At 41.5% G+C, this 27,928-nt stretch overlaps 3 protein-coding genes across 3 annotated transcripts in view; 1 reads left to right on the forward strand and 2 right to left on the reverse strand.

Annotated features, from left to right (window-relative positions):
- The window catches only part of GUCY2C (guanylate cyclase 2C), a 137,758-nt gene extending 122,418 nt beyond the window's left edge, over window positions 1–15,340 (reverse strand). The window contains exon 1 of the mRNA XM_074006319.1: window positions 14,220–15,340. The gene's annotated coding sequence lies outside the window, so the exon portion shown is untranslated. The remainder of the gene's footprint in view (window positions 1–14,219) is intronic.
- Window positions 13,855–16,434, reverse strand: H4C16 (H4 histone 16). The gene has a single exon (XM_015430415.4). It carries the CDS (start codon window positions 16,385–16,387, stop codon window positions 16,076–16,078), a length of 312 nt encoding a protein of 103 aa, XP_015285901.1. The 5' UTR covers window positions 16,388–16,434; the 3' UTR covers window positions 13,855–16,075.
- A 3,330-nt stretch (window positions 16,435–19,764) lies between these two features.
- Window positions 19,765–23,405, forward strand: H2AJ (H2A.J histone). Its single transcript, XM_065523788.2, has 2 exons — window positions 19,765–20,197; window positions 20,672–23,405. The coding sequence occupies exons 1-2, from the start codon at window positions 19,831–19,833 to the stop codon at window positions 20,770–20,772; spliced, it is 468 nt and encodes a 155-aa protein (XP_065379860.1). The 5' UTR covers window positions 19,765–19,830; the 3' UTR covers window positions 20,773–23,405.
- The last annotated feature ends 4,523 nt before the right edge of the window (window positions 23,406–27,928 follow it).

A 27,928-nucleotide genomic window follows, 5' to 3' on the forward strand; every position in this document is an offset into this window, starting at 1 on the left:
AACAATTAGGCACACTTGAATCAAATACGGAAGGAACACTATTTTCTGACTACAAATACCCACCTTCATTGAACTGTTATTTTAGTGAGAAATTAACTTGTATTGCATTAAGCCTCTGAAAGTTTGGGATTTGTTTGTTCAGCACCTATAAATCTCTATAAATATTTGTAATAGAAAACATTATTTACAGTTATAATATAAGGAACAGTTTGGAGGAAAAAGAAAATTAATTTAGAAAGAAGGTGCATTTCATAAGGACATATGGGAGTTAACAAAAAAAATTTGGTCTCAGCTGGGCATGGTGGCTCACGCCTGTAATCCCAGCACTTTGGGAGGCTGAGGTGGGTGGATCACCTGAAGTCAGGAGTTCGAGACCAGCCTAGCCAACATGGTGAAACCCCGTCTCTACGAAAAATCCAAAAAAAAAAAAAAAAAAAAAAAAAAAAAAAAATTAGCCGGGTGTGGTGGCGTGCACCCCAGCTACCCGAGTATAATCTGAGTTACCTGGGAGGCTGAGGTAGGAGAATCACTTGAACCCAAGAGGCGGAGTTTGCAGTGAACTGAGATTGTGCCACTGCACTCCATCCTGGGCAACAGAGTGAGACTCCATCTAAAAAAAAAAAAAAGAAAAAAAAAAAAAAAAAAGAAAGTTGTTATCGTGGAGGTAGAGAGTAGAATGATTTAGAAGCATACAGTTAGATAGAAGGAATAAGTTCTAATGTTTGATTAGCACAATAGGATGACTATAGTTAACAACAGTGTATTGTATATTTCAAAATAGCTAGTAGTGAAGATTTGAAATGTTCCCAACACAAAGAAATAATAAATGTTTGAGGTGATAGATATGCTAAATACTTTGATGTGATCACTACACATTCTATGCATGTACCAACAGATCACATGTACCACATAAACGTGTGTACAATTGTGTATCAATAAAAAAACTTGGAGGCTGGGCGTGGTGGCTCATGCCTGTAATCCCAGCATTTTGGGAGGCCAAGGCGGGCGAATCGCTGGAGATCAGGAGTTCGAGACCAGCCTGACCTCTACAAAAAATACAAAAATAAGCCGAATGTGGTGGCAGGCACCTGTAGTCCCAGCTACTCAGGAGGCTGAGACACGAAAATCGATTGAACCTGGGAGGCAGAGGTTGCGGTGAGCGGAGATCGTGCCACTGCACTCCAGCCTGAGCGACAGAGTGAGACCCTGTCTCAAAGAAAAACAAAAAAACAAAACAAAACAAAAAAACTTTGAAAAAAGAAGGTGCATTTGTGAATTTTATCACCCAGTGAAACCAGATAAAACCAGATGTAGAGAAGATGAATGGAATCCCCCACAAATAAGCACTGGCAATTTTAAGGGGTGAGCAAGCAAACAGCAAAGAAGAGTGCTTACAAACAGAGCTAAGAGAATCCAAGGTGTTTAGAAAAAATTGTTACCTGTGCAACATGCTACGGGCGAGGCAAATAGAAACATTCCATTCCCTGCCTCTCAGTCACATATACTCTGTCTTTCTTCAGGATTACGTGGCCAAATGAAAAAGTGAGACTTTGTCGTGAGCCCTCACGAAAATGTTCTCCCTTTCGCTTTGTTTCTGAAGATTAAATGTTCAAAAACCTTACTTACTCCCACACTAATCAAAGGCGCATACCCTGCTATTTGGAGGAGTAAATATTATTACTGAAGTATAAGTTCAAAACATTTACCAATATTTGCTTTACTATGTTCACAGAACTCAATATCATGTTTCAGATTTTATAACTTTTTAGTTAAAACCTATGTAAAATTTTAAATGCTCCTTTTATTTACTAGGAAAACTTCAAGTCATTTAATAAATATTTTCAAGTTTTGGTTTAGTTCAAAAACTAAAATAAAGTGTCAGGAGAAACTGGGAAAATGCATCTGAAAAATATGGCATACCAGTTTATGGTCATAATATATAAGATGATTCTTTAAAGCAAATTTTCAAAGACTAACATTTGTATTGAAAATAAGATGGTAAAGAACAGAAACTGACAATTCTTTTTTTTTTTTTTTGAGATGGAGTCTCGCTCAGTCACCCAGGCTGGAGTGCAGTGGCCTGATCTCAGCTCACTGCAACCTCTGCCTCCCGGGTTCAAGCGATACTCCTGCCTCAGCGTCCTGAGTAGCTGGGATTATAGGCATGTGCCACCACACCTGGCTAATTTTTTATATTTTTGGTAGAGATGGGGTTTCACTATATTGGCCAGCCTGGTCTTGAACTCCTGACCTCAAGTGATCTGCCCGCCTTGGCCTCCCGAAGTGCTGGGAGTACAGGCATGAGCAATTGCGCCTAGCTTGACAATTCTTAAAAAACAAAATCTAAATGACTTATGTATATATATATGAATGAGTGATCAATCTTTTTATAATCATTCATTCATTCAATAAATAACTATTGAGCCATATTATTTTTCATTTTTTCAGATGAAAAATCAAAATATCATTTTCAGATAAAAATGGTAGTTTTAAAACTATGTTACCATTAGGATTGATGAAAGTGTGAAGAAATGGGGATTTCAACACATTAATTGCAGAACTTCAAAAGGGCAAGTTAGGCCCATATTTCAAAAGCCATGCATTTCCCTTGATGTAGATATTCTACCTGTGGGTATGTATCTAAGTAAATAATCACAGAGGGTCACAGTTATTTATAAACAGTAACATTTGTTGTGGCATAATTCATAATAGCTCTCAAAAAGAGACAAACAAAATGTCAAACAATAAGAAATTGGTTAAATAAGTCATGGTGTATTTATATGATATTTAATAAAAGTTACATTGTGGAAACGTATTTTTTGACATGGAAATATTCTTGAGATGTTGACAAGTTAAAAAGAAAAATTTTAAGTAATATGTATACTATTATTCTGATTATCCACTGCTTATATGTTTGAAAGTTCTCCCAAATATAAACAAATATACCATTCCATGTGAATATATTTGCATATAATATATGCTAACACATTATTAGCACATATAGTATATGCGAACACATTATTAGCATATATTATATGCTCATCAGCGATGACCTCTGAGTGCTGTATTTAGGAGGCTTTTAAATTTTGTTTTTGTGTGTGTGCTTTTTCTATATATTTTGCCATTTCCCCCGTTAAATAACCACTACTTTTGTAATGAGAAAATAAGCTACAAAATTGGGTTTTTAAAATTAGGTCACTGATAACCTTAGAGTAATTTCAGTATGTTATAAGTGTGGAAGATTTTAAAATTTGAGTAGTGAGTGTGACTTGAAGTGGAGGCAATGAATGTAGACTGCCCTTCAGAACATCTGGCATTAAGGAGCACTAGTGAGAAACAAGGGCAAGTTTTGGGGAGGTCAGATGGAGGGAAAAGAAGATGGGGGCTGGGTGCGGTGGCTCACGCCTGTAATCCCAGCACTTTGGGCGGCCGAGGCAGGCGGATCACGAGGTCAGGAGTTCGAGACCAGCCTGGCCAACATGGTGAAACCCCGTCTGTACTAAAAATACAAAAAATTAGCCAGGCGTGGTGGCGGGCACCTGTAATACCAGCTACTCGGAAGGCTGAGGCAGGAGAATTGCTTGAACTCAGGAGGCAGAGGTTGCAGAGAGCCAAGAACGTGCCACTGCACTCCAGCCCAGGTGACAGTGTGAGACTCCGTTTCAAAAAAAAAAAAAGAGGATGGGATATGAATATATTTGGAGGATAATGGGAAAAAGACAATGGGGAAAAATATTTGTACATAAATTAAGGTTATCTAGAGATATAATATCTTGTCCTTATCCATGTGCCTTTGTATATAGGTTCAAAGGAAATGGAAAATGCAAACAACTGTGCTCTGAATACATAATAAAACATGTATAAATATGATGAAGTGTTAGAAGGTTGCATTAGGGTTCTGCAGAGACATGGAATCAATAAGATAAAGGCCAAAGAACTATCGTGGATGGTCTTCTTTATTCGTTATTATACTCTTCCTTTATGTTTACATGTTTACTGATACATAATAATCGTACATATTTAGGGAGTACATATGATGTTTTGATACATGCGTGTTTAGATTCTGATATTGAGAACAAAAGAGAGAATGGAGGGTGTCACAAGCAGTGTTTGTCACAAATAACATCGCGATAAAACCAAAAATAAAAAGAAACAAAGTGTAGTGATAAACTCAGGGAAATTAGAATATACATCACCTCAAACATTTGCCATTTCCTTGTGCTGAGCACATTTCAAATCTTCTCTTAGCATGGGACCCTTAGCTAACCTCAGAATCTACAGTACCATGGAACACTATCTAGACTTCTGAGAAAAAAAAAAAAGAGACTGAAATGTCATTAAGATAGCATTTAACAGACAGCATGAAGAAAAGATAGTCATGGAGTGCAAAATTTCTTAGCTCCTGCAGAGCTTATAGCTTGCAGTGAACACCAAGAATAAGTTCTCAGACTATTCCAGCTGAGTGGGGCCGGGGGGCAGCCTGAGAGAGTCCGTCCCAGCATCCGTCTGCCAAGTATTTATTGAAAGGGCTTGTTAAACCACAAACATTCACTAGATGGCCTTTTTGAGGTCGGGTCGTGAGACACCTGTGGCCTTGTAAAAACACTCAGACTGCATTATCAGGAGGCTCTTTTCAGTATTCCTTATTATACCACTCACTCCACTCCCTGTCCTGTTTTCAGGGTCAAGGAGTTTCATGCTCATGCACAAAGAACATACACACAGTGCCTCCGTATTTTTCCATGCCCCAACCTCAAATGCCATGTACATAAGCTTGAATAAGTTGCCGTGCACACCTACAGCTTCTATTACCGACATAACTCATCTAAGGAAAATTCTTTAAAAAGGACTATTCAATCAAAAAATAAATCAGAACACAGACTTTGATATCAGAGAAGATGAAGAGAACAAACAGTAGTGAGCAATGATTCATCTGTTGCATATATAATTAAGTCTGAGTAGATAATGATATAGTGACTGGGAATTTGCAATGTAAATGCTAAATAAAGATGCTTGAAATAATAGAGGTATTCGGCAAGAGAAATCATAATAACAGTCTAGAATTGAAGTGCTAATCTCCCTACATCTTTGAAGTTGACAAGGGATACAGAGAAAGGAAACGGAAGTGATGAAAAGATGTCAACCAGAGAGTAAAGATGGAAGGTGGGGCAGTAAATATTCTGGAAGTCTCCACTTTCTGAGGTGGGATAAGTAGTGATGTGGCTGGATATACAAGAACTGGTATTTCATAAAAGAGCAAAGAAATGTAGTTTGACTATGCATGCCGTGAAAGAGAATGTAACAACCAATGAAATAGAAAAATACAGTATTACTTCTAAATTAACAAGGAAAAAAAGAGGAATACATATTCTACCAGTTTGGTATCACTTTGGGAAAATTAGTAACAGAGAGCTGAAATAACAGGGGCTTAAACATAAAAGTTTACTCTTCCCTCATGTACAATATATCTGAAGGTAGACTACCTAAGACTGATGCAGTGGCCTCATGATTTCATCAATGTCCAGTTTCCTTTTATCTTTTTTGTTCCAATATCATTAATATTCAGTTTCCATCTTCAGTGTCATCTTATGAATGCTATATGGTCATTATTACTTCCATATTCCAAGCAGGAACAAGGAGGAAGACTGAAGCACAAAGCTTCTCTTGTCTGCGTTATCCTCTGCAAGGACAGTTCGCAGTTGGACTGGAAAACCCACATTTCCCACTGAGTGCTTTACCACTCTCAATAGAACTTAGGTTCTGATACTGAGAACAAAGGAGAGAATGGACAATGCAGGGATCACTAGCAGTTTTTGTTACAAATAGTATCTTGAAAAAACCTTAACAATAAGGCGAGGTGTGGTGGCTCATGCCTGTAATATCAGCACTTTGGGAGACCGAAGTGGACAGATTGCTTGAGCTCAGGAGTTCGAGACCAGCCTGGGAAACATGGCGAAACCCTGTCTCTACAAAAACATACAAAAAATTAGCCAGCATGGTGGTACACGCCTGTAGTCCCAGCCACTCAGGAGGCTGAGGTGAGAGGATCACCTGAGCCCAGAAAGTCAAGGCTGCAATGAACCATGATGGTGCCACTGCATTCAAGCCTGGGAGACAGAGTGAGACCCTGTCTCAAAAAATAAATAAAATAAAAAGAAACAATAGAAACACACAAAGTAAGAAGGAAGGAAAAATCATATTTGCAGTTTTTAAATGTGAATGAACTGAATTCTCGTATTAAAAGATAAAGACTGCCAGATTAAATGAAAAATACAAAACCACTTAAGTTGCTTAGAAATACAATTGTAACAAAATTATTTTATAAAAAGGCTGAACTCAGGAAGCACCTTCCCCAGTTTCTTCATCTTATGCTTCAAAGAGTAAACAAGAGTTCAGAGCTAATGATGATGATGATGAATAAAGACGACACAAAAATGTAGATATTTAATTGAAAAATATAAAGTATTTCCTTTTTGTATATCTAGTGCAGCTAATTCAATGGTTTTTCAAATTATAAGATTAATATATAATTTATCTCTAAGACAATTTGCTTTTCACCAAATTTCACAAATCCCATTTAAAAATGTAAAACAGCACAATAAGTATTATGGAAAACTTATTGATATGCATTATGTCTTAGTCTGTTCTCTGCTGATTATAACCGAATAACTGAAACTGGGTGGAAAAAAAGAAAAGAAAGAAATCTCTTTTCATTTTTTTGTGAGACAAAGTCTCACTCTGTCACCCAGGCTGGAGTGCAGTGGCGCAATCTCAGCTCACTGCAACCTCCACCTCCCGGATTCAAGCAATTCTCCTGCCTCAGCCTCCCAAGTGGCTAGGATTACAGGCACCTGCCACCACACCTGGCTAATTTTTATATTTTCAGTAGAGATGGGGTTTCACCATGTTGGCCAGGCTGGCCTTGAACTCCTGACCTCAGGTGATCCTCCCGTCTAGACCTCCCAAAGTGCTGGGATTACAGACATGAGCTGCTGTGCCTGGCCTAGGAATTTATTTCTTACAGTTACGGAGTTATTAAATTTCAATAAGAGTTTTGGAAGAGACAAATATTAAAACCATAGCACACTATTATAATTTTTAAGATTATAAGGGTGCTGTTTGTATTTTAGGATATTATGATTTGATTGAGTTTCTAGGGAGGAATTTAGTAGTAGATTATTTTATAATTACAAAAATATGTACAAAGGATTTTAGATTTCATAATGAACAAATGTATTATCAGACGATGATCATAATCATGATGAATTCAATGCCAGTTATTAAAAAAATACTTATTGGGTGGGCTGGGTGTGGTGGTTCATGCTAGAAATCCCAGCACTTTGGGAGGCTAAGGCGGGTGGATCATGAGGTCAGGGGTTCAAGACCAGCCTGGCCAAGATGGTGAAACCCTGACTCTATTAAAAATACAAAAATTAGCTGGGCATGGTGATGGGCGCCTGTAGTCCCAGCTACTCAGGAGGCTGAGGCAGAGAACTGCTTGAACCTGGGAGGTGGAGGTTGCAGTGAGCTGAGATCATGCCACTGCACTCCAGCCTGGGTGACAGAGCGAGATTCCGTCTCAAAAAAAACAAACAAAAACTACTTATGGGTAATTAAAACATCAGCTTGTAAATGTTGCAAAGGAATGATAGGAAAACCATTGAATCTACATTTAAAATAAAGTGTGTAATGAGAGGCTTTGAATTGTCAGAAGGAAGTGTGATATGGTTTGTCTGTGTCCCTATCCAAATCTCACCTTGATTTGTAATAATCCCCATGTATCAAGGGCAGGGCTAGGTGGAGATAACTGAATCATGGGGGTGGTTCCCCCATACTGTTCTCATAGTAGTGAATAAGTCTCATGAGATCTAATGGTTGTAAAAATAGGAGTTTCCCTGCACAAACTCTATTTGCCTGCTGCCATGTAAGACGTGACTTTGCTCCTCCTTCACCTTCCGCCATAATTGTAAGCCCTCCCCAGTCAAGTGGAACAGTGAGTCAATTAAACCTCTTTCCTTTGCAAATTACCCAGTGTTGAACATGTCTTTATTAGCAGTGTGAGAACAGACTAATACAGTAAATTGGTACTGGGAGTGGGGTGCTGCATAAAGATACCCGAAAATGTGGAAGCAACTTTGGAATTAGGTAATAGGCAGAGGCTGGAACAGTTTGGAGGGCTCAGAAGAATAGCTTTGGTCAAAATGCTGATAGTGATATTGACAATAAAGTCCAGGCTGAGGTGGTCTCAGATGGACATGAGGAACTTGGGAACTGGAGCAAAGGTGACTCTTTTTATTCTTTAGCAAAGATACGGGTTGCATTTTGCCCCTGCCCTAGAGATCTCTGGAACTCTGAACTTGAGAGAGATGATTTAGGGTTTCTAGTGAAGAAATTTCTAAGCAGCAAAGCATTCAAGAGATTATTTGAATCCTGTTAAAAGCATTCAGTTTTATGTGTTCACAAAGATATGGTTTGTAACAGGAACTTATGTTTCAAAAGGAAGCAGAGCATAAAAGTAGAAAATTTGCAGCCTGACAATGTAATGGAAAAGAAAAACCTATTTTCTAAGAAGAAATTCAAGCCAGCTGCAGAAATTTTCATAAGCAATGAGGAGCCACATGTTAACCACCAAGACAATGGGGAAAATGTTTCCAGGGCATGTCAGAGGCCTTCAGGCAGCCTCTCCCATCACAGGCCTAGAGGTCTAGGAGGAAAAAGTGGTTTTGTGGGCTGCACCCTGAGCCTTGCTGCTTTGTCCTTTCTCAGGACTTAGTGCCCTGCATCCCAGCCATGGCTAAAAGGGGCCAACATACAGCTCAGGTCATTGCTTCAGAGGGTGCAAGTCCCAAGTCTTGGAGGCTTACATGTGGTGTTGGGCCTACAGGTGCACAGAAGAATTGAGGTTTGGGAACCTCTGCCTAGTTTTCACAGGATGTATGGAAATGCCTGAATATCCAGGGAGAGGCATGCTGCAGCAGCGGACCCCTCATGGAGAACCTCTGCTAGGGCAGTATAGAAGGGAAATGTGGGGTGGGAGGCCCCACAGAGTCCCTACTGGGGCACTGCCTAGTGGACCTGTGAGAAGAGGGCCACCATCCTCCAGACCCCAGAATGGTAGATCCACCAACAGCTTGCACCATGCACCTGGAAAAGCTGCAGACACTCAAAAATGCTAGATAGGAAAGCAGCCATGAAGGGGTCTGTACCCTGCAAAGCCACAGGGGCAGAGCTGCCCAAGACCATGGGAAATCACCTTTACATCGACATGACCTGGATGTGAGACATGGAGTCAAAGGAGATCATTTTGGAGTTTTAAGATTTGACCACCCACTGGGTTTTGGACTTGCATGGGGCCTGTAGCCCTTTTGTTTTGGACAATTTCTCCCATTAGAATGGGTATATTTAACCCAATGCCTGTACCCTCATTGTATATAGGAAGTAACTAACTTGCTTTTGATTTTACAGGCTTATAGGTGGAAGGAAATTGCCTTGTCTCAGATGAGACTTTGGACTGTGGACTTTTGAGTTAATGGTGAAATCAGTTAAGACTTTGGGGGACTGTTGGGAAGGCATGGTTACCTTTGAAATGTGAGGACATGAGATTTGGGAGGGGCTGGGGAGGAATTATATGGTTTGGCTGTGTCCCCACCCAAATCTCACCTTGAATTGTAATAATTTCCACATGTTAAGGTTGAGGCCAGGGGGAGATTATTTAATCATGGGGGTGGTTTCCTCCCATACTGTTGTCATGGTAGTGAATAAGTCTCATGAGATTTGATGGTTTTATAAATGGGAGTTCCCCTGCACAAGCTCTCTTTGCCTGCTGCCATGTAAGATGCGACTTTGCTCTTTCTTCACCTTCCACCATGATTGTGAGGTCTCCCCAGCCATGTGGAACTGTGAGTCTATTAAACATCTTTTCTTTATAAATTACCCAATCTTGGATATATCTTTATTAACAGCATGAGAACAGACCAATACAAAGTGTGAAAGTGTTGGGTGCTTGAAGGATGGAAGAGAATAGGTACAGAAAGAGAGAAATGTCAAGGACACATCTGTCACACTTGGAAATTTTACCAAGGACCTCCAAACCAGATTGCAAACTCTCGGTTTTCTATTTGCCACAATTGTATCAAGTCACTGTAACTCCAGCAATACCCTTAATAGTCCTGGTTTGACCTTTGGTTGCATGAGTAAGTTACATCTTGTACTGACTTTGTAATGTGGCTCTAACTATTCACAGACCTTGAAAAATATAATATAGTAGTCAATGTTCAGCTAACTTAGAATAATGATAGACATGAAAGATAAACTTAATACTCAATCTGATTATACCAAAGGAAAAAATGTCAGTTTCACTAGTAAATCTTAATACAAGGAAGTGGAAAAGCTGTATCTGTATGAGTTGCATAAAAGTAATGACACATAAAAGAGATTTGAATTTAAACTTTTCACTAATAATAAATAAAGCATGAAGAAGATAACTTAGACCATTATAAACATGTTGCTTTTTATTGTACTAAGTTCTTAACATATGCTGTCTCATTGAATAAAACAACAATCCTGCTAATTAGATCATATTATCACTCTACAGAGGTGAAGACTACAAAGGGGTTTAAGTGGTCTGCCCATGTTTACACTAGACACTGTCAGAACAAAGCCTCAAATGCAGATTTTCTAACACCAGGTCCAGTCTTACTCATAATACACTGAACTGCACACCAACCAAGTTTTCTTGAGGTGCATGAATCCATACTGGGTATATACTCAGAGGAAAATAAATCGTTCTACCAAAAAGACACCTGCACTTGTATGTTTACTACAACACCAATCATGATAGCAAAGGCATGAATCAACTGAGGTGCCCATCAGTGGTGGACTGGATAAAGAAAATGTGGTACATATATACCATGGAATACTACACAGCCATTAAAAAGAATGAAATCACATCCTTTGTAGCAACATGGATGCAGCTGGAGGCCATTAGCCTAATCAAATTAATGCAGAAACAGAAAAACAAATACTGCATGTCCTCATAAGTCAGAACTCAACATTGTGTACAGATGGACACAAAGATGGAAACAATAGACACTGACGTAAAAAGTAGAGGTTTCTCTTCAAAGACTTTCTTCCCCATCTAATTAGGAATAAATAGTAACTTCCCTTAGAAGCAAAATTTATTCAAAGACCTGTGCTAACATTCTTAAATATCTGCTAGCTGTAATAAAGGAATCAACGTAGTTTATGTTCTTAGCTCCCACAATTTAGCCTAAATATTTGCCCTGGCATGCTTATACTGGTCGAAGCAAGCATTAGGTCATAGCCTGTTCCTCTTCCTTATTTGAAGGTGTTTTTACCTTTCTCAGCATTCCGCAAGTTACTTCCTTCTTCCTTTGTTCTCCTCTGCCTTTGCCTCTTTTAAAAAGTTCTAAGTTGCTAGCCAATCGGGACAAATACAGAACGTGAGGTCCCGTTCCAGCCAATGGAAACCAGACACAGCAGTAGGGTGGATGCATCAGGTTACAAATGACCCTGTCTCCTTTGTTCTGTGCACTCTCATGACAAAACTGCTAGCGAGTGTACTCTTTCTGCTGAAAGTAAAAATGGCCTTGCTGAAGAAATTAAATTTATGTTCAAGTACTATTTCTCTATGGCACTGGGGAACAAGCATTTCTACCACTGGGGATTCATGAGAAGGGAGGGAGTGTGGCAAGGGTTGAAAAACTAAAAAATTACCTATTGGGTACTATGTTTGCTACTTGGGTAATGGGGTCATCAGAAGCCTGAACCTCTGCATTATGCAAATACTCATGTAACAAACCTGCATGTGTATCCCTTGAATCTTAAATATATATATAAATCTAGGGTTACATAGGAGAATAAGCCTTGGGAATAAGCTGTAAGAAATAAAACTTGACTCTTCTAATAGCCTAGGATACTCAAATAGGGCTAAAGTGGCCCCAGTCCATAGCAGTATGTGACCCAAAAGACAAGCAAATGCTAATTATCTCTGGAGGCAGCATGCTCAATTTAGTTTCTCAGACTCCCACAGATGACCTTCAATCACATGTAAGTTCAGAATAAAACTGCCAAACATACGAAGATGCAGGTCTTAATATGTGTCAGCAGAGAAACAAAACATTCGCTGTAAACCACTGTTAAGTCATATTGGATTTATCTGTTAATTTCGACTGCAAAATATTTCACCATAATTTATTCATCCACTCTTGTCAATGGGCATTTGGTTTCTTTGTTGTTGCTATTGTGAGCAGTTCTACTAAGAACTTTAATGACGTCTCCTGGGGCATTCACGCTATCGTTTCCTTAGGTAAATATCCAGAAGTGGAATTGCTGCTTGAGCATATAATGTGAATCTATCTTAAACTTCACAAGATAATGCAAACCCTTAGTTTCAAAAATAGTTGAAACAATTTATACTCCTACCAGCAATATAAGAGATTCTGTGTAACATTTGTTAATTGTTGTCAATCTACTGAGTCCAAAGTTGTATTTCATTGTGGTCTTTTTTTGAGAGTCTTGAGTGCAGTGGCTGATTTCTGCTCACTGCAACCTCTCTCTCCAGGGTTCAAGTGATTCTAATGCCTCAGCCCCCGAGTAACAGGGATTACAGGTGTGCACCACCATGCCCAGCTAACTTTTTGTATTTTTAGTAGAGACAGGCTTTCACCACGTTGCCCAGGCAGGTCTCGAACTCGTATCCCAAGTTATTTGCCCACTTCGGCCTCCCAAAGTGCTGGGATTACAGGCATGAGCCACCACGCCCAGCCTCAGTGTGGTCTTGATTTGTAGTTTCTTTGTCTTGATTTGTAGTTTCTTGATGACTAATCAACTTGAACATCTCTTCTTATGCTTATTGGCCATGTTTTTCCAGTCTTTTGCCCATTTTTCAATGGGCTTGTTTGAACTTGGTTTCAATTTTTATTCAACTAGTTGCCTAGTTCATTGCATTATTCTTGGGCAAAGGACAAATTAAATATTCAACATTAGATTCTCTAAATACACCCTGCCTGGAAAATACTCTGGCATTTGTTTATGCTGTTTGTTCCCCAAATTGGTGTGGCCTTCTTCAGTGGGTCATTAGCTCAGAACAGATGGCACCTGTGCTCTTTGAAGATACCCATACACTTGGCTGACAAAATTTGTCCTTCTGTATACCAATAGCATTTGATTTATACCACTCTATTAGAGCAAAGCACATGTGTACAATTACATGTCTTTCCCCTTTCTCTCCTAGAAAAATAGGAGCTTCTTGATGGCAGTAACTTACTCATTTTATCTCTGAATATTCAAAATATGCTTGGAAAAGAGGCATGAAATAAATGTTCAAAATTCAAAAGGGATGACTTTGCTACAGGATCAAATTTCAATGCATTCCATTCACTTTAAACATTTTATTATTATTTTATGTAGAGATGGGGGTCTCACCATGTTGGCCATGCTTGTCTCAAACTCCTGGCCTCCAGCAATCCTACTGCCTCAGCCTTCCCGAAGTGCTGGGATTATAGCCACTCCCACCCTGACCCCCTCATTCACTTTTTAAGTGAGGCATTACAGAGAAGTTTTAAATCAAGTTCTTTAACATTTTTAGTAAGCAATTTTATTACTAATAGTAAACTTCAGAAAATCTTGGTCATTTTCAGTTTGACATATTCTGTTCCAGTTATTGAACCATGTGACCCAGTTTTGGTTTGGAAGATATGGTTATTGTCAGGACTGAGTACTTACTATACCACAGAACTCATAGTCACAGACAAAAATAAATATTTCTTGGGTTTGGATAACTATATTTTATAAAGAACAAAACACACACACAAAAATAACTATGCTACAAGGGAAAATATAAGTTCTATTTAATCAAAGAATTGAGACCACTCCAAAAAAAAAAAAAAAACCGAAACCCAAAACCATAAAATATTTAAACAGTTCCATATAAATTAAATACTTAAGGAAGAGTTTTAATTGTCATACAAATATCTACAGTATTTCTATCCTCCATCGGGGCCCTAACCTTCATCCTTAATTTATGTGAAACCCAAAATCACACATTTGGTCATGCAACAAATATTAAGGGTACGGAAGTATGTCAGACTCTATTTCTTTTAAGTAACTCAATTTTTCACTTGCATTAAAGAACACTGAGCTTCTGCGAGTGTCTCACTGTCCTAGAAATTAAACTAACACCAGTATTGTGTACTCACTTGAAGTCTTTATGGAGTAGGAGAAAGTACTTAGAAGTGACACGTCAGCAGAAAGGAACCCGGGTGCCTTCCTGGCAGAAGAGGAGGCAATGTCAAGATCTAGCGGTGCGGAATCCTTCGCCAGTTGGGTTCAAATCTTGGCTCCAGTTCTTTAATCCCTGGGGCTGGGAAACTCCCTTAGAGTGACTTCAGCCCACCACACCAAGGAAGCTAAATGACTTCTCCATGTTTAGAAAAGCTAGAGTGAGACCAAGCGTGGTGGCTCACGCCTGTAATCCCAGCACTTTGGGAGGCGGAGGCGGGTGGCTCACTTGAGGCCAGGAGTTCAAGACCAGCCTGGCCAACATGGTGAAACCCCGTCTCTACTAAAAAATACAAAAACTAGCCGGGCGTGGTGGCGCAGGCCTGTAATCCCAGCTACTAGGGCGGGTGAGGCAGGTGAATCGCTTGAACCCGCGAGGCGGAGGCTGCAGTGAGCCGAGATCATGCCACTGCACTCCAGCCTGGGTGGCAGAGCGAGACTCGGTCTTGAAAAGAAAGGCAAAAAGAAAAACTAGAGAAGAGGCAGATTGGTTAACGTGGCATGGATCACACCGCATCCTGGGGTGCTAAACCTAATGAGAAGTTAGGAAGGACAGAGCTAGGAGTAGAGCGAGGCTGTTAGGCGGAGCTTTACCGGAGGCCGGCACGGCCCCTACGGCCTGCACGCAGGCTGATCACCAGGTCTTCAGCCTCTACCCTTGCCTACTGGAAAGTGTGCTTAACTGGTCGCCCCTGCGCCCCACCTTTCTCCAGGACCCTCACTACACCCCGGGAGTACTGGGTAGGACCACGCGGCTTGCTAATCCCACAGCTGTCTCTCTTACTTTCTCACTGAACTGACTAGAACCTAACCCGCCGCCCGTTTCCTTTCTAGACCCCCAGGCTGCTCTGAACAGGGCCTTTACTTGGAAGCCAGGGCTTATCTTTCGGCTGCGACCGGGTCATTTGTGATAGGAATGACACTGCCCGGAGCGGAGGACTCCCGGCAACTTGGCGACCCGCAGGTGGAGATCTGGCTTTCCATGCCGGCGTGACCTCCACTGCCTGCCTGCCAACTCCACGCCCGCCGCCAGGTGGCCGAGCAGGACGCCACCCGCTCGGCGTAGGCAACTTTACGCAGCTGGCTACCGGAAGGGGCAGGGTGCCGCGAGTTTCGCCCAGCCGCCTTACTCTCAGCATCTGAGCTTGGTCACCTCTCACTCAGGACGTCAGCAATGAATTAAAATAGTACCCAGTAAGACTACAACGCGCCACACTAGGGCTGCATTCAGCGCTTTCGGGCTTGCAGGTAGCGGCGTCCTCCCATTTCCTGCGATTTAGCAGGCCCTGCACACGCACGAACCGCCCTCTGACGCGTGACGCTCACCCCTAAAGGTCGGCGGGAAGTCACCTAAGCCCTGATTTACATGGAAGCCATCCATAACGTGCTTAAGGGCCAACGACCCGGCCGCTTAAAAACCCATGACCAGTTCTAACACTGGGGCTTTGTAGAAACACTCTTCTAAACAAAATCCGCAGCCTGGATTTTAGGTGCACAGAAGTGGGAGGTCACTACTGCGTTGCACGGCACCTCCCAGGGCCCTTCCTAAGCACAGGCGGAGTCCCCTCTATGAGGTCTAGTCGTCCCCGCTCCAGCCAAGCCTAATCCCGGGCAGATGATCGGGTCGCGAATGTCCCACTCCCGGTATCCGGAAGGCGGCATCAAAGGGCTGATATTTACCCGGTATCTAGGAAGTGTTAACAGCTCTTTCTGTGACAGTTTGGGGGCCCTGAAAAGGGCCTTTTGGAGTCTGGAGAGAAGCTGTGGGGACAGCTCAGCCGCCGAAACCATAGAGGGTGCGACCCTGGCGTTTCAGCGCGTACACCACATCCATGGCAGTGACGGTCTTGCGCTTGGCGTGCTCCGTGTAAGTCACCGCGTCGCGGATCACGTTCTCCAGGAAGACTTTGAGGACTCCCCGGGTCTCCTCGTAGATGAGACCAGAGATGCGCTTGACGCCCCCACGTCGGGCGAGACGGCGAATCGCGGGCTTTGTAATGCCTTGGATATTGTCCCGCAACACCTTCCGGTGGCGCTTGGCGCCTCCCTTACCCAGCCCCTTGCCGCCTTTACCGCGCCCAGACATTCTGAAGTCACAGCTCCTACTTAGCAGAAAAGCGGGCAGCCTACTGTGATTGCCGGGCGCAGGCCAGGGCTTATAGTCTCTCGATGCGGACCTGTTTGAAAACATGAAAAAGTGGGAGGAGCTCTAGGCCCCACCTCTAGAGACGTGCTATAGTTGTTAAATCCAGGAAGCAGTCAGCGAAACCAGCCTGATTTTTTTGTTGTTTGCTCTTTTGGGAAAACTTTTTCTGATATTTGGAGAAAGGTTCATGGTGATACATTTTAAAGTTAAAACAGTATGAGCTAATAGAATTTATATTGCCTTTTTTCAGCCCTTAAATAAAAATAGGCCAGATCCTATGAACGTTCCTTGTTCTGTCTCTCCCTCCCTCCCTCCTTCTAATCATGTTTTTCCAAACGGAATTCCTGACTTACTGTGAAACTCAATAAAAACCTGAAAAGCTTTACATCTGAGATTGCAAAGCAATTACTTAAAAATTTTCACATGTGGGTCTTTTAAAGACATAGTAGGGGGGGAGGACTTTTTTTTTCCACTTTTGCGGCCCTACAGAGAATTAAGATACTTTCAATTGAAAAAAAACAAGCCCAGCTTCCCGGCCCCCACCTACACTCCACCCCCACCTCCCCCAACCCCCGCCATTCCCCTTTCAGCTGCTTCTGCGCAATTTGCAGGTTTTCCTGCCCTGCAAGAGCCTGTGTGCTTTTCAACTAAGTAACTTCCTATGGTTATTTAGTTGAAATATTGTAAATGTCTTATGTCATTCAAATCTCAGGTTCTCATCTCACATTTTCCACTTAAAAATTCAAAGTTCTTGTAAAATAGTGGATGCCACAATCATGACTTGGAATAATGATTTCTACTGCAAATCCCCTCAGGAGGTTCTGAATCCCTTCCTTTCTCAAGAGAATCCCTGAACAAAAACGAAAGTTTCTGTGAGGTGTCACCGGTCTTCGAAGGTGTCAGGACCCTGTCTTCTCTAAAGGTCTGACTGTGTTAAAAAGCAGCTGTTATTTAGAGGATGATTCATAAGTCTTTCCCCAGGTACTTAATTAAGATTCTGAGCAATGTATTTTAGTAAGTGGGGCTCTTTGTACCTGGTCTTGAAGATAAGCCTTTACAGCAGGAAGGCTTTATGGTAAATTTTTATTATATTTCTAAATGCTTATAGTTAACATTTGTTTCAATCTTTGCCCATCTTCATAACCCAAAAGGTATTTCTTTTTCTTTTACTTTTTGTTAAAGATAAAAGAGTTGGAACACTTTCTTGAATGGCTGGAAAAAGTCCTGCATGGTCGAACTTCACTCCATGATTTTAATACTTTACTCAGAGGGAAGAGGAAAAGTCTATCAGATCTTGAAGGGATAAGAATTATTGTAATGGGGCTGGGCGCGGTGGCTCACGCCTGTAATCCCAGATCTTTGGGAGGTCGGATCACGAGGTCAGGAGATCGAGACCATCCTGACTAACATGGTGAAACCCCGTCTCTACTAAAAATACTTAAAAATTAGCCGGGCGTGGTGGCGGGCGCCTGTAGTCCCAGCTGCTAGAGAGGCTGAGGCACGAGAATGGCGTGAACCCGGGTGGCGGAGCTTGCAGTGAGCCGAGATCTCGCCACTGCACTCCAGCCTGGGCGACAGAGCAAGACTCTGTCTCAAATATATATATATATATTATATATATATATTAAATATATAAATATATTTAATATATTATATATATAAAAATATATAAATGGTAAAATAGGTTGACTTACTTATACTCACTTTCTAAGAAATCAAGGCTAGAATATTTTCAAATCAGAAATCTCTTGCTTATTAGAATAAAAGAAAAAAATCGTGTCCAAAATAGTAATAGTCTCAAAAACTCCTGAAAATTCCATCCATGATACAGGCGAAAATTTAAGCTAGTTTACAGAACTCATTCCAGGAACATCTCGTTAAAAACTGTATCAGAGATTTGTACGTCCATTTATTTGGTATATCTAAGAGTTGTTGGATGCTTACTAACGTATTTAATTTTCAAAACACTTTGATACAGATACAGGAGTCAAATAACTTATCCAAGATCACTGCTTAGTGGTGAAGCCAGGATGTAGGCTGAGGCAGTCTGGCTCCAGAAAGGCCGCCTTTATAAAGCATGACAATAGCTCTGAAGACATTTATTGAGTCCCCAGTATGGGTTAATCATTGTTCTAGGCAGTAATGACATTTACATAAATACTTGAAAATGTTATTTCAATGAAGTCAAATCTTTATTCGGATAGGGAGAAGGTAAATTTGTTTTACTTTAAATGAATCCATGTAAAATGTTTATTTTAAAAAGCAAGCGTTCAACATTACATCCCGTATCGATGTTAACTGTGTTGCTGAAAATGTTCAGGTAAAAATGAATTGACCTCGATGAATTAGTAGAAAGTAATTTCTAATTAAAATAAAACAAAATACTTTAAACAAAACACTTTTTTTGTTTCAAAAAGCGTGGGTCCACAATTCAGGTATGTAAGAATAAACTGCCATTCTGACTTCAGTCTCTGGGCTCGTTTACAAAGAGACCCGGGGGACCTCCACGTCCTCGTAGAGGACCCGATCCGCTGATCTGCGGCGCCCTGGCTTGCGCGGAGCAAGCGAAGGCCAAGACTTCGGCCTCTCCAATAAAACGTAGTGGCTCTTTGCAGGCCCATAGCCTTAAAGACAAAAGATATTTTGGCTAGGCGAGCTTGTTCCTCCCGTCAGCGCAGGAAGTATTCACGTCTGGCCATCACTAGCTTCAAAGACTTAAAAGTGAACGATTGGCTGGCTGTGAGCCGCAGGACCCAGCAGGGAGACCAGTGTGGTCTCCACACCGTTGGGTAGCTGCAGGCAAGGCTCTTGTATAAGAAACAGCCCACGGACCCTGTCCTGGGCAGGCAGAATTCCGCAGAGAGGCTGTTGTTTCGCCTAAGCAGCACGGGCTGCCGAGACAGAAACCTACCTGACTAGTATGGTGTATTATATGAGACCATCCACTTAGCATAGCAACGTCTACGGATAACCCCTGTAGCTCTTCTTCTGGATTGCTTTCTGTTTCCAACCATGTTTTCTTATTTCCTACTAGTTTATTTGCTTGGGAGCGAGCGTGGTCGTGGAAAACCCGTAACCGCTAAATTCATCTGGGTCCCCAAACGCGGAGCGGGCTGGCCTGGGTATTTATGTGAGCGGCTATATAAATGAGGATTCGGAGCTTGCTCTATTGATTGGAGAGAGCTGGAGGAGGCGGTCTCTCTTCCAGAGCGCTAGTTGGGAGCGGCGCCTGCCTGTCATTGGTCACCAGAGCCAATAGGAAGGGGCTGCCTCGCGGCCGCAAAGAGTTTGTAGAGGCAGTTCGGAGGCGGTACGTTGCATTCTGGTACCGGACGCCGAGAGCGGTTTGTCTCCGTCTCTGGACTTGTAGGCGAGAGGTGGTCATGTCCGGTCGCGGAAAACAGGGCGGCAAAGTACGAGCAAAGGCCAAATCCCGCTCCTCCCGCGCGGGCCTGCAGTTCCCGGTGGGCCGAGTGCACAGACTGCTGCGCAAAGGGAACTACGCGGAGCGAGTGGGCGCCGGGGCGCCGGTGTATCTGGCGGCGGTGCTGGAGTACCTGACGGCGGAGATCCTGGAGCTGGCTGGCAACGCCGCGCGTGACAACAAGAAGACCAGGATAATTCCCCGCCACCTGCAGCTCGCCATCCGCAACGACGAGGAGTTAAACAAGCTGCTGGGCAAAGTGACCATCGCTCAGGGCGGCGTCCTACCCAACATCCAGGCCGTGCTGCTGCCCAAGAAGACGGAGAGTCAGAAGGCGAAGAGCAAGTGACCCTGACGCCGCCCTCAGGGAGCTGGCTTCCCCCGCAAGGGCCCTTTTCATGGTCATCCCGCAATGGTTTTGAATGTGGTGGATGTCATGGAGGGCCGGTGACATCTAGCGGGGAGGTGGGCGGCGAGGGGCCCGGCGGGAGCCAATAAAGTTGGTGAAAATCGTTTGGTCTAGAGAGCTGTATAGTCGCGGCGACCTGCCGGATGGCCCCAGGGGAGGGGGGCGATTGGGAAACCCCTGGAGCAGGTACTGGTGGGTGGGCTTGAGCCACTCTGGACTGCTTTGGTCCGCAGGTCACCCTCGAGGCGTTAAGGGAGGGTGGCTTGGAGGTGGGCAGGGTGGGAGCGCACCTCGCTCTCAGTAGGGCAAAGGGGAGGCAGAGTTGGTGCGGCGAGGCCTCCTCCGGAATTATTTTTACTTCCCCTTCCCAGAGGCTTCGCTCTCCTGCCAGTTTGTGGGCACTCAGGACCAAGTTCTGGGAAGAGACCGTCGGATCGAGCTGGGCTCGGGGCAGGAAGTGTCTCCGGCCATATTTTTCAAAAAGTGGAGTAACTTTCCGTCTTGGAAGGGTGGTTCTGACGGCACGATATTAACTTAAGAGATTCTTCTTAGCCTAGTAGCTGCTGTGCTTTCATGCTTTGGATATCAGATATCTTTATATAGCACCTTATGTTCATATTTTTTTAAATGAAGGAAACGTTCAATTTGAGTCATGAGGTTGGAAATTCGTTCCCCGGACAGTCATATTGCATAACATTGCAGCGCCTTTAGTCGTGAGTTACATATGCTTGAGCTTTTAAAGTGATGTTTTCAGGTTTCTAGCTTCATAATGATCCTGTCTTCAGATTATATTCTCTTTGAGACTCAGTTTGACTTTGCTTTAAAACAAAGCAAAAACCTCTTGCTTTTAGGGGTTCTTAACCCAACAAATAACCTGTTTGAAATCTCTTATGTTCTCCCACTAGCCTGAAGCAATGACCTCATTCCAGTAATGTCTTTGGGAGTTGCATTGCCTAATGGCACGATATTGCTTTAATAAACATGTGAGGAAAGGTAGGGCCAAATACTTAAGTGCAGGGAGAAACACATTTCAGACCAGGAATCCATATTTAAGAATTAACACTAGTAATCATCTGCCCTTAGTTGACACTCCCATTTATTTCATCCTTCTCAGCTAATTTCATCCTGGCCCACAGACCCCACAAAAAAGATCCCAGTACAGATTTCACATCTTTGGACTCCTCTTTCCTGTGAGTCAGAATTGAAGTCTTCCCCCAAAATATATATATAAAATAATAAATATATATCTCATATATTATAATAAACATATATTATCTATATTATAATATATATTATATATATATTGTGTCTTCATCCTTAGTAGCAGCTGGCCCATTTTCCCACTTGGACTTTATTTTGTCCCCAGTATTTATTGAACAGCTGTCTATGCCAGGCTCTGTACAAAGTGATAGAAGTAGAGCTGTGAATGAGGCCAACCAGATTTCCATTCTCTTAGAGCTCATTTTATTTTTATTAGTTCCTGAAGACGGGACAAGGAACAAATACATACGTTAATATGAGAGATCAGCTTCTGTTAGTACTTGTACCTCTCTATGTGTGGATGAATGATGGAATTACTTCTCCCATGTTGCCACTTTTGAGGTGTACAAAGGTCAGGACGTACACACCTCTGTTAGGGGGCAAATTATTGGGCAGGTTCCAGATGTCCTGCTATTCACTCCCTGTGGTTTTGTCATATGTAAAAGTCATAACACCTGTTTTAAGGATTAAGCTTGTTCATTTACTGTGTGCCACATATTAGACAACAAATGGAAAAAAGTACGATGTTCTATGGGGGTATGGGTTTATCCTTATAGGTTAAATTATAGGTAAACATTAATAGGACTTTTAAAAAATGCCTAATTGTTAGAATTAATACTTGCAGTTACCACTTGGGGTCAGTGGAACAAAATGCATATATGGTTTTGACATTTGAGTCTAATTTCTTAAAGAGATGAGGCATCTGAGGGATTGTTACCAAAATGATGAAGAAATAAGGACAAGGGATATCAAGACATTCATAAGAAAAAGCACCTTTGCCTTTCCCTGGGAAGATTCACAGGAGTCTGTCCAGCTCTTGTTACATGATGAGCAACATAGACAAGATACAAGGCATGGTAACTGCCCTGTCTCTACCCGCCTCTCCCACCACTACCCTAAGGATTCTTAGCATCCCCTCACATACTTTGCCTGCCTCAAAATTCAATCATCTCCTCACCATTTTTGTGTTTGAGAGTTTTTTTTAAAGCTGAATCGTTTATTGGCAGTTTAAAATGCATACTGCTTACAAAATCAGCTCAGTCCATGATCCACGATGGACAAACAGTAGTTCTTGCTGATGTGTGATTGTTAATTTAAAAGGCCACTATTTCTTTAAGCATAAGACCATATGGAAAAAGACCTAAGACAAAATCTGGTGGGAATTGAATTCCAGTTTTTAATAGAGTTGTAATCCATAGTTTTAGTTACACACACACATAGTCTTTCCTGCAGAGATAAGCCCTTCAGTGCGGCTGTGGCTTGGCCAGGATTTGTTTGATCTTTGTTTTTCCTGCAGGGCCAGTCTTGTCTTTGTGTCCCTGAGGACTGGTCTGTTTAGTTGTGCCTGCCTGGAATCAAAAGGTTTAGTCAGGCTCCATAATTGGTGATGACTGGCATACTACATGCAAACCACAATGCCCCTTCCAGTGGCTGAAAGGTCGCATACCACGCTGTGTAAGAACTTCAGCTCTCTGCAATGAGACTTAAATTCAGATTCACTCTACTCATTAGTTATCTGATTTTTGGAAACTTAATCTCTTTAAACCTGTTTCATCTCTAAAATGGGCATAGTAGTTTACCTCAGAGAGTTTGGGGAGGATTCAATGAATTAATGTGAGTGAGGACACTAGGATTCCCGTATAGAAATAGGCTCAATGAATAGTAGCTGTTCTTATTTCTATGTAAAGTGAGTAGCGGTAGTTGATGGGAGCTGTTGAAACAGGTAAACATACAGCATTCTAGCAATCCTATGACTTTTGTGATAGCAACCATAAAAACAATTTTAGTGACTGTTTTATTAAAGCACATCCACAATTCAATGTATAACAAAAAAGAAAGTAATAAATGATTGAAGCTTGTGAACCTGAATTTGCATTTTTGTGGGTTTTTTTGTGTTTGTTTTTTGTTTTTGCCCCTGAAGACAACCTAGTTTAGAATTTATGGCTTGTTAAGTCCATCCACACACATTAAAAATGGACCCTGCTTGTTCAATAATTTATTGAACAATATTATGTGTTACACCTGTGATTGGTAACCAGCTGCCAAGAAACTTACTATCATGGTACACACACTCAAAAGGAAGATAATAACAGAGTACATGTAGAGGGAAGGAGATGCTCAGGGTGTTAACAGGAACAGGGAATATGGGTACCTGTGTCACTCAGCCAGGTGGGCACACTGGCTGGTGGGAGGTGTAAGCTGGGCTGAGAGGCAGCACGCACGAAGACATGGGGGTCAAAGGTAACTCCTGCAACTGGATTTGGATCTGAATCTAGGGGAAAAAAGTCTGGATTGGAGATAAGAATTTGGGAGTCATGATAAAAATAGCCAGAGTAGATTGAATCATCCAGAAAGAACATATACATGTATAGAGTATAGACCGATATCAAAAATTGCCACAACCAACAGAATGTGAAGATCTGTGAGATTTAATCAATTGGCAGAGGAAGAGGCATCACTAAAGAGAGAAAAGGATGTGGCCGGAAGGACACCAGGAGAGAAAGTGTCAATAGAGATTTTTCCACAATTTGGATCGTTGTGCTGCTTCGTACTCCCTGCTTGCTTATACTTAAAGAAATGGTCTTTAAAAGTTATTACTTTTTTCCACACATAGGAAATGGTGACAAGCTGGCTCATTTTACTAATGGAATTGGAATCAAAATGCATTTTTACCCTTTACATTTTTAAACTGCGCATATGGAAATTCAAGGTATACATGGTGACAGCAAAAACATTTTTCTAAAAAAAACCCTAGAATAATATTGGCAAAGATCCCTTAAAGATATCCTTTATCATCATTCTTTTTAGTTGAATATAATTTTTTACATATAAATTTTAAAGAAGTTTTAAAAAGAGGTAACTTATTCATAAAGCCAATGTAGGCATTTTAGAATGATTAAAACATGAGAAATTGGACTCTGACAAGGCAACTTTTTAAAAAATCAATAAATGTTTAGCTTTCCAAGAGAGAGAAATGGAGAGTAAGAGGAACAGAGAAGAAGCAGAGGAAGAAATAATGAAACTGGTTTCAGGCAGATACGAAATTATCACTGTAAAGCTTTATTTTGTTTTCTCCACAAGTGGAGGAAGGAAAACTTACGTGTTGAAAATTGGATTTTAACATATACATACTTGAAGGAGAATGGTGACTTGTTTGGGCAGTAACTTGGATCCATTTTTTTTTTTTTTTTTTTTTTTTTTTGTGACAGTGTCTCCCCCAGTTGCCCAGGCTGGCGTGCAGTGTTGTGATCACAGCTCACTGCACCCTCCACCTCTAGGCTCAAGCCATCCTCCTACCTCAGCCTCCCGGGTAGTTGGGACTACAGTTGTGTGCCATCACACCTGGCTAATTTTTTTATTAATAATTTTTGTAGAGATGGAGTTTCACCATGTTGCCTAGGCTGGTCTCTAACTCCTGGGCTCAACTGATCTTTCCGCCTCTGCCTCCCAAAGTGTTGGGATTGTAGGCATGAGTTACCACACGCATAGACCCTTGATAATTTTATCGAGCCATGAAATAAAAAAGGAAGCATTGCTTAACCCCAAAGTATGGAATCATAGGAGAGAGGAACCCTGTATTCAACAAAATTATCTTTCTTTTAGACAAACAAGCAATCTGAGCATGAGAGTTTGCTTTCTGTTTTAAAGCACTTCTCAAATGAACTGTCCTTTTCATGTCAAAAGCCCAAGTGACCACTACAATTCTGAACTATCCTTGATGAAATTGTTATATTAGAGACGGAAGTGTACAGATTAGCTTTGTAGTAAGACATCATGAAGAAAACGTGTATTTGGCCTGAAAGAAGTGCAGTTTTACATTGTGAAGACTAGGAGAAATGCAGTTGTATGTAAAGATGTGTAACCTCTAACCCCCAGAGTTTGGCCGTGGGCCAGCTATTAGTCTAAGCAGACAAAACAAAATAGTCCAGTTCTCAGGGGCACATAGACAAGACTGAGGAAGACGTCTTAATCAGACTTGGAAATGGTAACCCCAAGCAAAATTTATCCTAAGATCTCTGGTCTGGAGACCTTCTGAACTCATTAGCACTCGGAAGTCACTTGCAAACAGATTTATCAGAACTATGTTTATAACTTTCCCTGTGGACAACACTAAATATTAAGCAAGCAGTGGAAGCAAGGAATAGAAGACTAAAAATGGTTTGCTGAAAGAATATAAATCTGATTAGATAATTTTAAAAATTCCAAGAGATCGTCTTCCTAGGGAAACACATAAAGTCAACACTGAAGTGCTTCAACAAAATACAGGAACTCAGTTCAATGTGAACTTATTTCCCAGCCATGAGCAAGTGGCACCTCACACAGATCAAGTCACAAGAGGTCTCAGATGTGCACACTGCGTTGAGAGTCCTGGTGCAAGCAATAAGAGCTTTGGCTAAACCTGTAGTTTTGTCTACACCCTCTAGCTGAAGACCATCAGGAACATATTTGTAGTTGAACAAGTTGGGATTATTTCTCTTTGCAGCAAGGGGGAACACATTCCATGGGGAAATGTGGGGTGTCTCAGTAAGAGGCTGTTAGGACGTATTATAGGACTTGGGTTTGTGTTAGTTGATTCAGGGGCTTTGCTCAGAATTGCATGCCGTCAGGAAGTAGGGTGCAAGGAATGTTGTAAAGTGCAGAATGCAGTGAAACTAAAGCTGTAATTGATAAATATGCTAATGCATATTAGCCAGGATAGGGATTTTTTGTTCATTTTTGTTGTTTGGACAATGCTCATGTTTTTGTTTCTGTTCAGACATGATTACAGAAAGGTCTTGTTTTTTATTTGATCTTTTTACAGCCACTCAGTGGCCTTGTCTCGTGTTAGTGTTCTGTGAATTGTGTATGTTCAACAGATCACCACAGTGTAGCTGTGTCAGGCCAACTCCTGGCAACAGCACAGCCTAGCTGATAGTCCAGATCAGTTGCTATCTGTCATGGGCTGCTTTTCCCTTGCTCATTAGCTAAAAAAATGTGACACACGGAAGAATGGTTGCTCAGCGGTGGAAGTAGACAAATACATCTCAAGGCAAATGTTGGCAGTGTCCAAGCATCATGCAAAAGAGGGAGCTACTGTCTTCAAGTAGTTCAGTCACACATTTATATATTTCAAGCATCCATATCCACTAACAAAATCCTCATTTTCATGTTCATCAAGTAACTTTCTATCTTGAATTTCTCTTTTTGTCCATGTCTTCACATAGGGTAAGAATGTCCTTGTTTCTTGAACATGGTATTCCAGGTGTTTCTAATAATAAATCATGCTTTAAATTTTTGATATCTATATATGTATATTACTTATATTTATTTAAACGTATATATTAGGTAAATACCATGCCCTCACTGTCCTCGCTTCTTCCAGTATCCTGTTTCCCATTGCCCAGCCCAAATGGAAGACAAAAGACAAGAAAGCCCATTGATGCCTTATTACAGTTTAGCCTTCTGGTGGCAAAGTATAAAGGTGGAAAAGTATAAAGACAGCATTAGGAGGGCAGACCTCTTAGTTGTCCAAATATAATATAAGCATGCATCCATTGCCAGGGTAAAGAGTGTCAGTGGACCTTTTACAACATGAGAAAGGTTATTTCCTCACAAAACCCTTGATATACAGAGTGTTCTAGCAAGAGCAAACAGTCCAGATGAAATCTCTGGTGTAAAACTTTCCTAAGAGTAGTCCTTAAATGAAGTCTATAAAATTTATAGCTTTACAAATTCCAGCCTGTTCTTCTGCCATTCTTTATACCACTCACCAGCCATGCAAAACTATCTCTTGTCTCTTCCAGCAGGGAACAAGGGCACAGAGAACTCACACCCTCTTCTTTGCTTCAGCCTGTCCACTAGAACTAGCTCAGGCTTAATCTAACTGCAAAGCAGCTCAGGACATATAGAAGAGAAGATGACATATTTTGGTGAGTACCATTGTCTCTGCCAGTTTCTTGGAGCATTTTTGCTTACTTCCTAGTTCTTAGCTTTGTTCTATTTCACATACTTCTGTTGTGGAGCTTGCCAGTTAATTAAAGTTCCTTTGAGAGTTTTCAAGAAAAGTGACACACTCAGTTATATTAGCTAGCACACATAAGCTAACAGAACTAGCTAGTAGCCCCTGCCAAAAAGGGCTTGAGAAATACTCCATTTGTTTTTGCCAAAGGAACCTGTGCTAAGAATTGTTTTAAAACATTGTGATAGTAGAAGTAAAGAGCACTGTGTTTTCTTTGGATTCATGTGTGCCAGTTCTGAGCTCCAAATTAAAACTTCAAATTCGGCTCTGAGTTTTCTCAGTAGAGGGCCCCGTAGAGAAACATTGCAGTAAGAAAGGGCGTATTTCCATTTGGACACTAAGTAAGGTAGGCTACCTGCCTTCAGTGCAGGTTTCATCTTAGGAAACCAG

This window comes from Macaca fascicularis, chromosome 11, assembly GCF_037993035.2.
Source record: "Macaca fascicularis isolate 582-1 chromosome 11, T2T-MFA8v1.1".
NCBI lineage: Eukaryota > Metazoa > Chordata > Mammalia > Primates > Cercopithecidae > Macaca > Macaca fascicularis.

Coding starts and splice junctions, on each gene's coding strand:
- H4C16 (XM_015430415.4), bottom strand. CDS start 16,387: ATGTCTGGGCGCGGTAAAGGCGGCAAGGGGCTGGGTAAGGGAGGCGCC.
- H2AJ (XM_065523788.2), top strand. CDS start 19,831: ATGTCCGGTCGCGGAAAACAGGGCGGCAAAGTACGAGCAAAGGCCAAA. Junction 20,198..20,671: donor GCTGCCCAAGAAGACGGAGA/GTCAGAAGGCGA, acceptor CTCTCCTGCCAG/TTTGTGGGCACTCAGGACCA.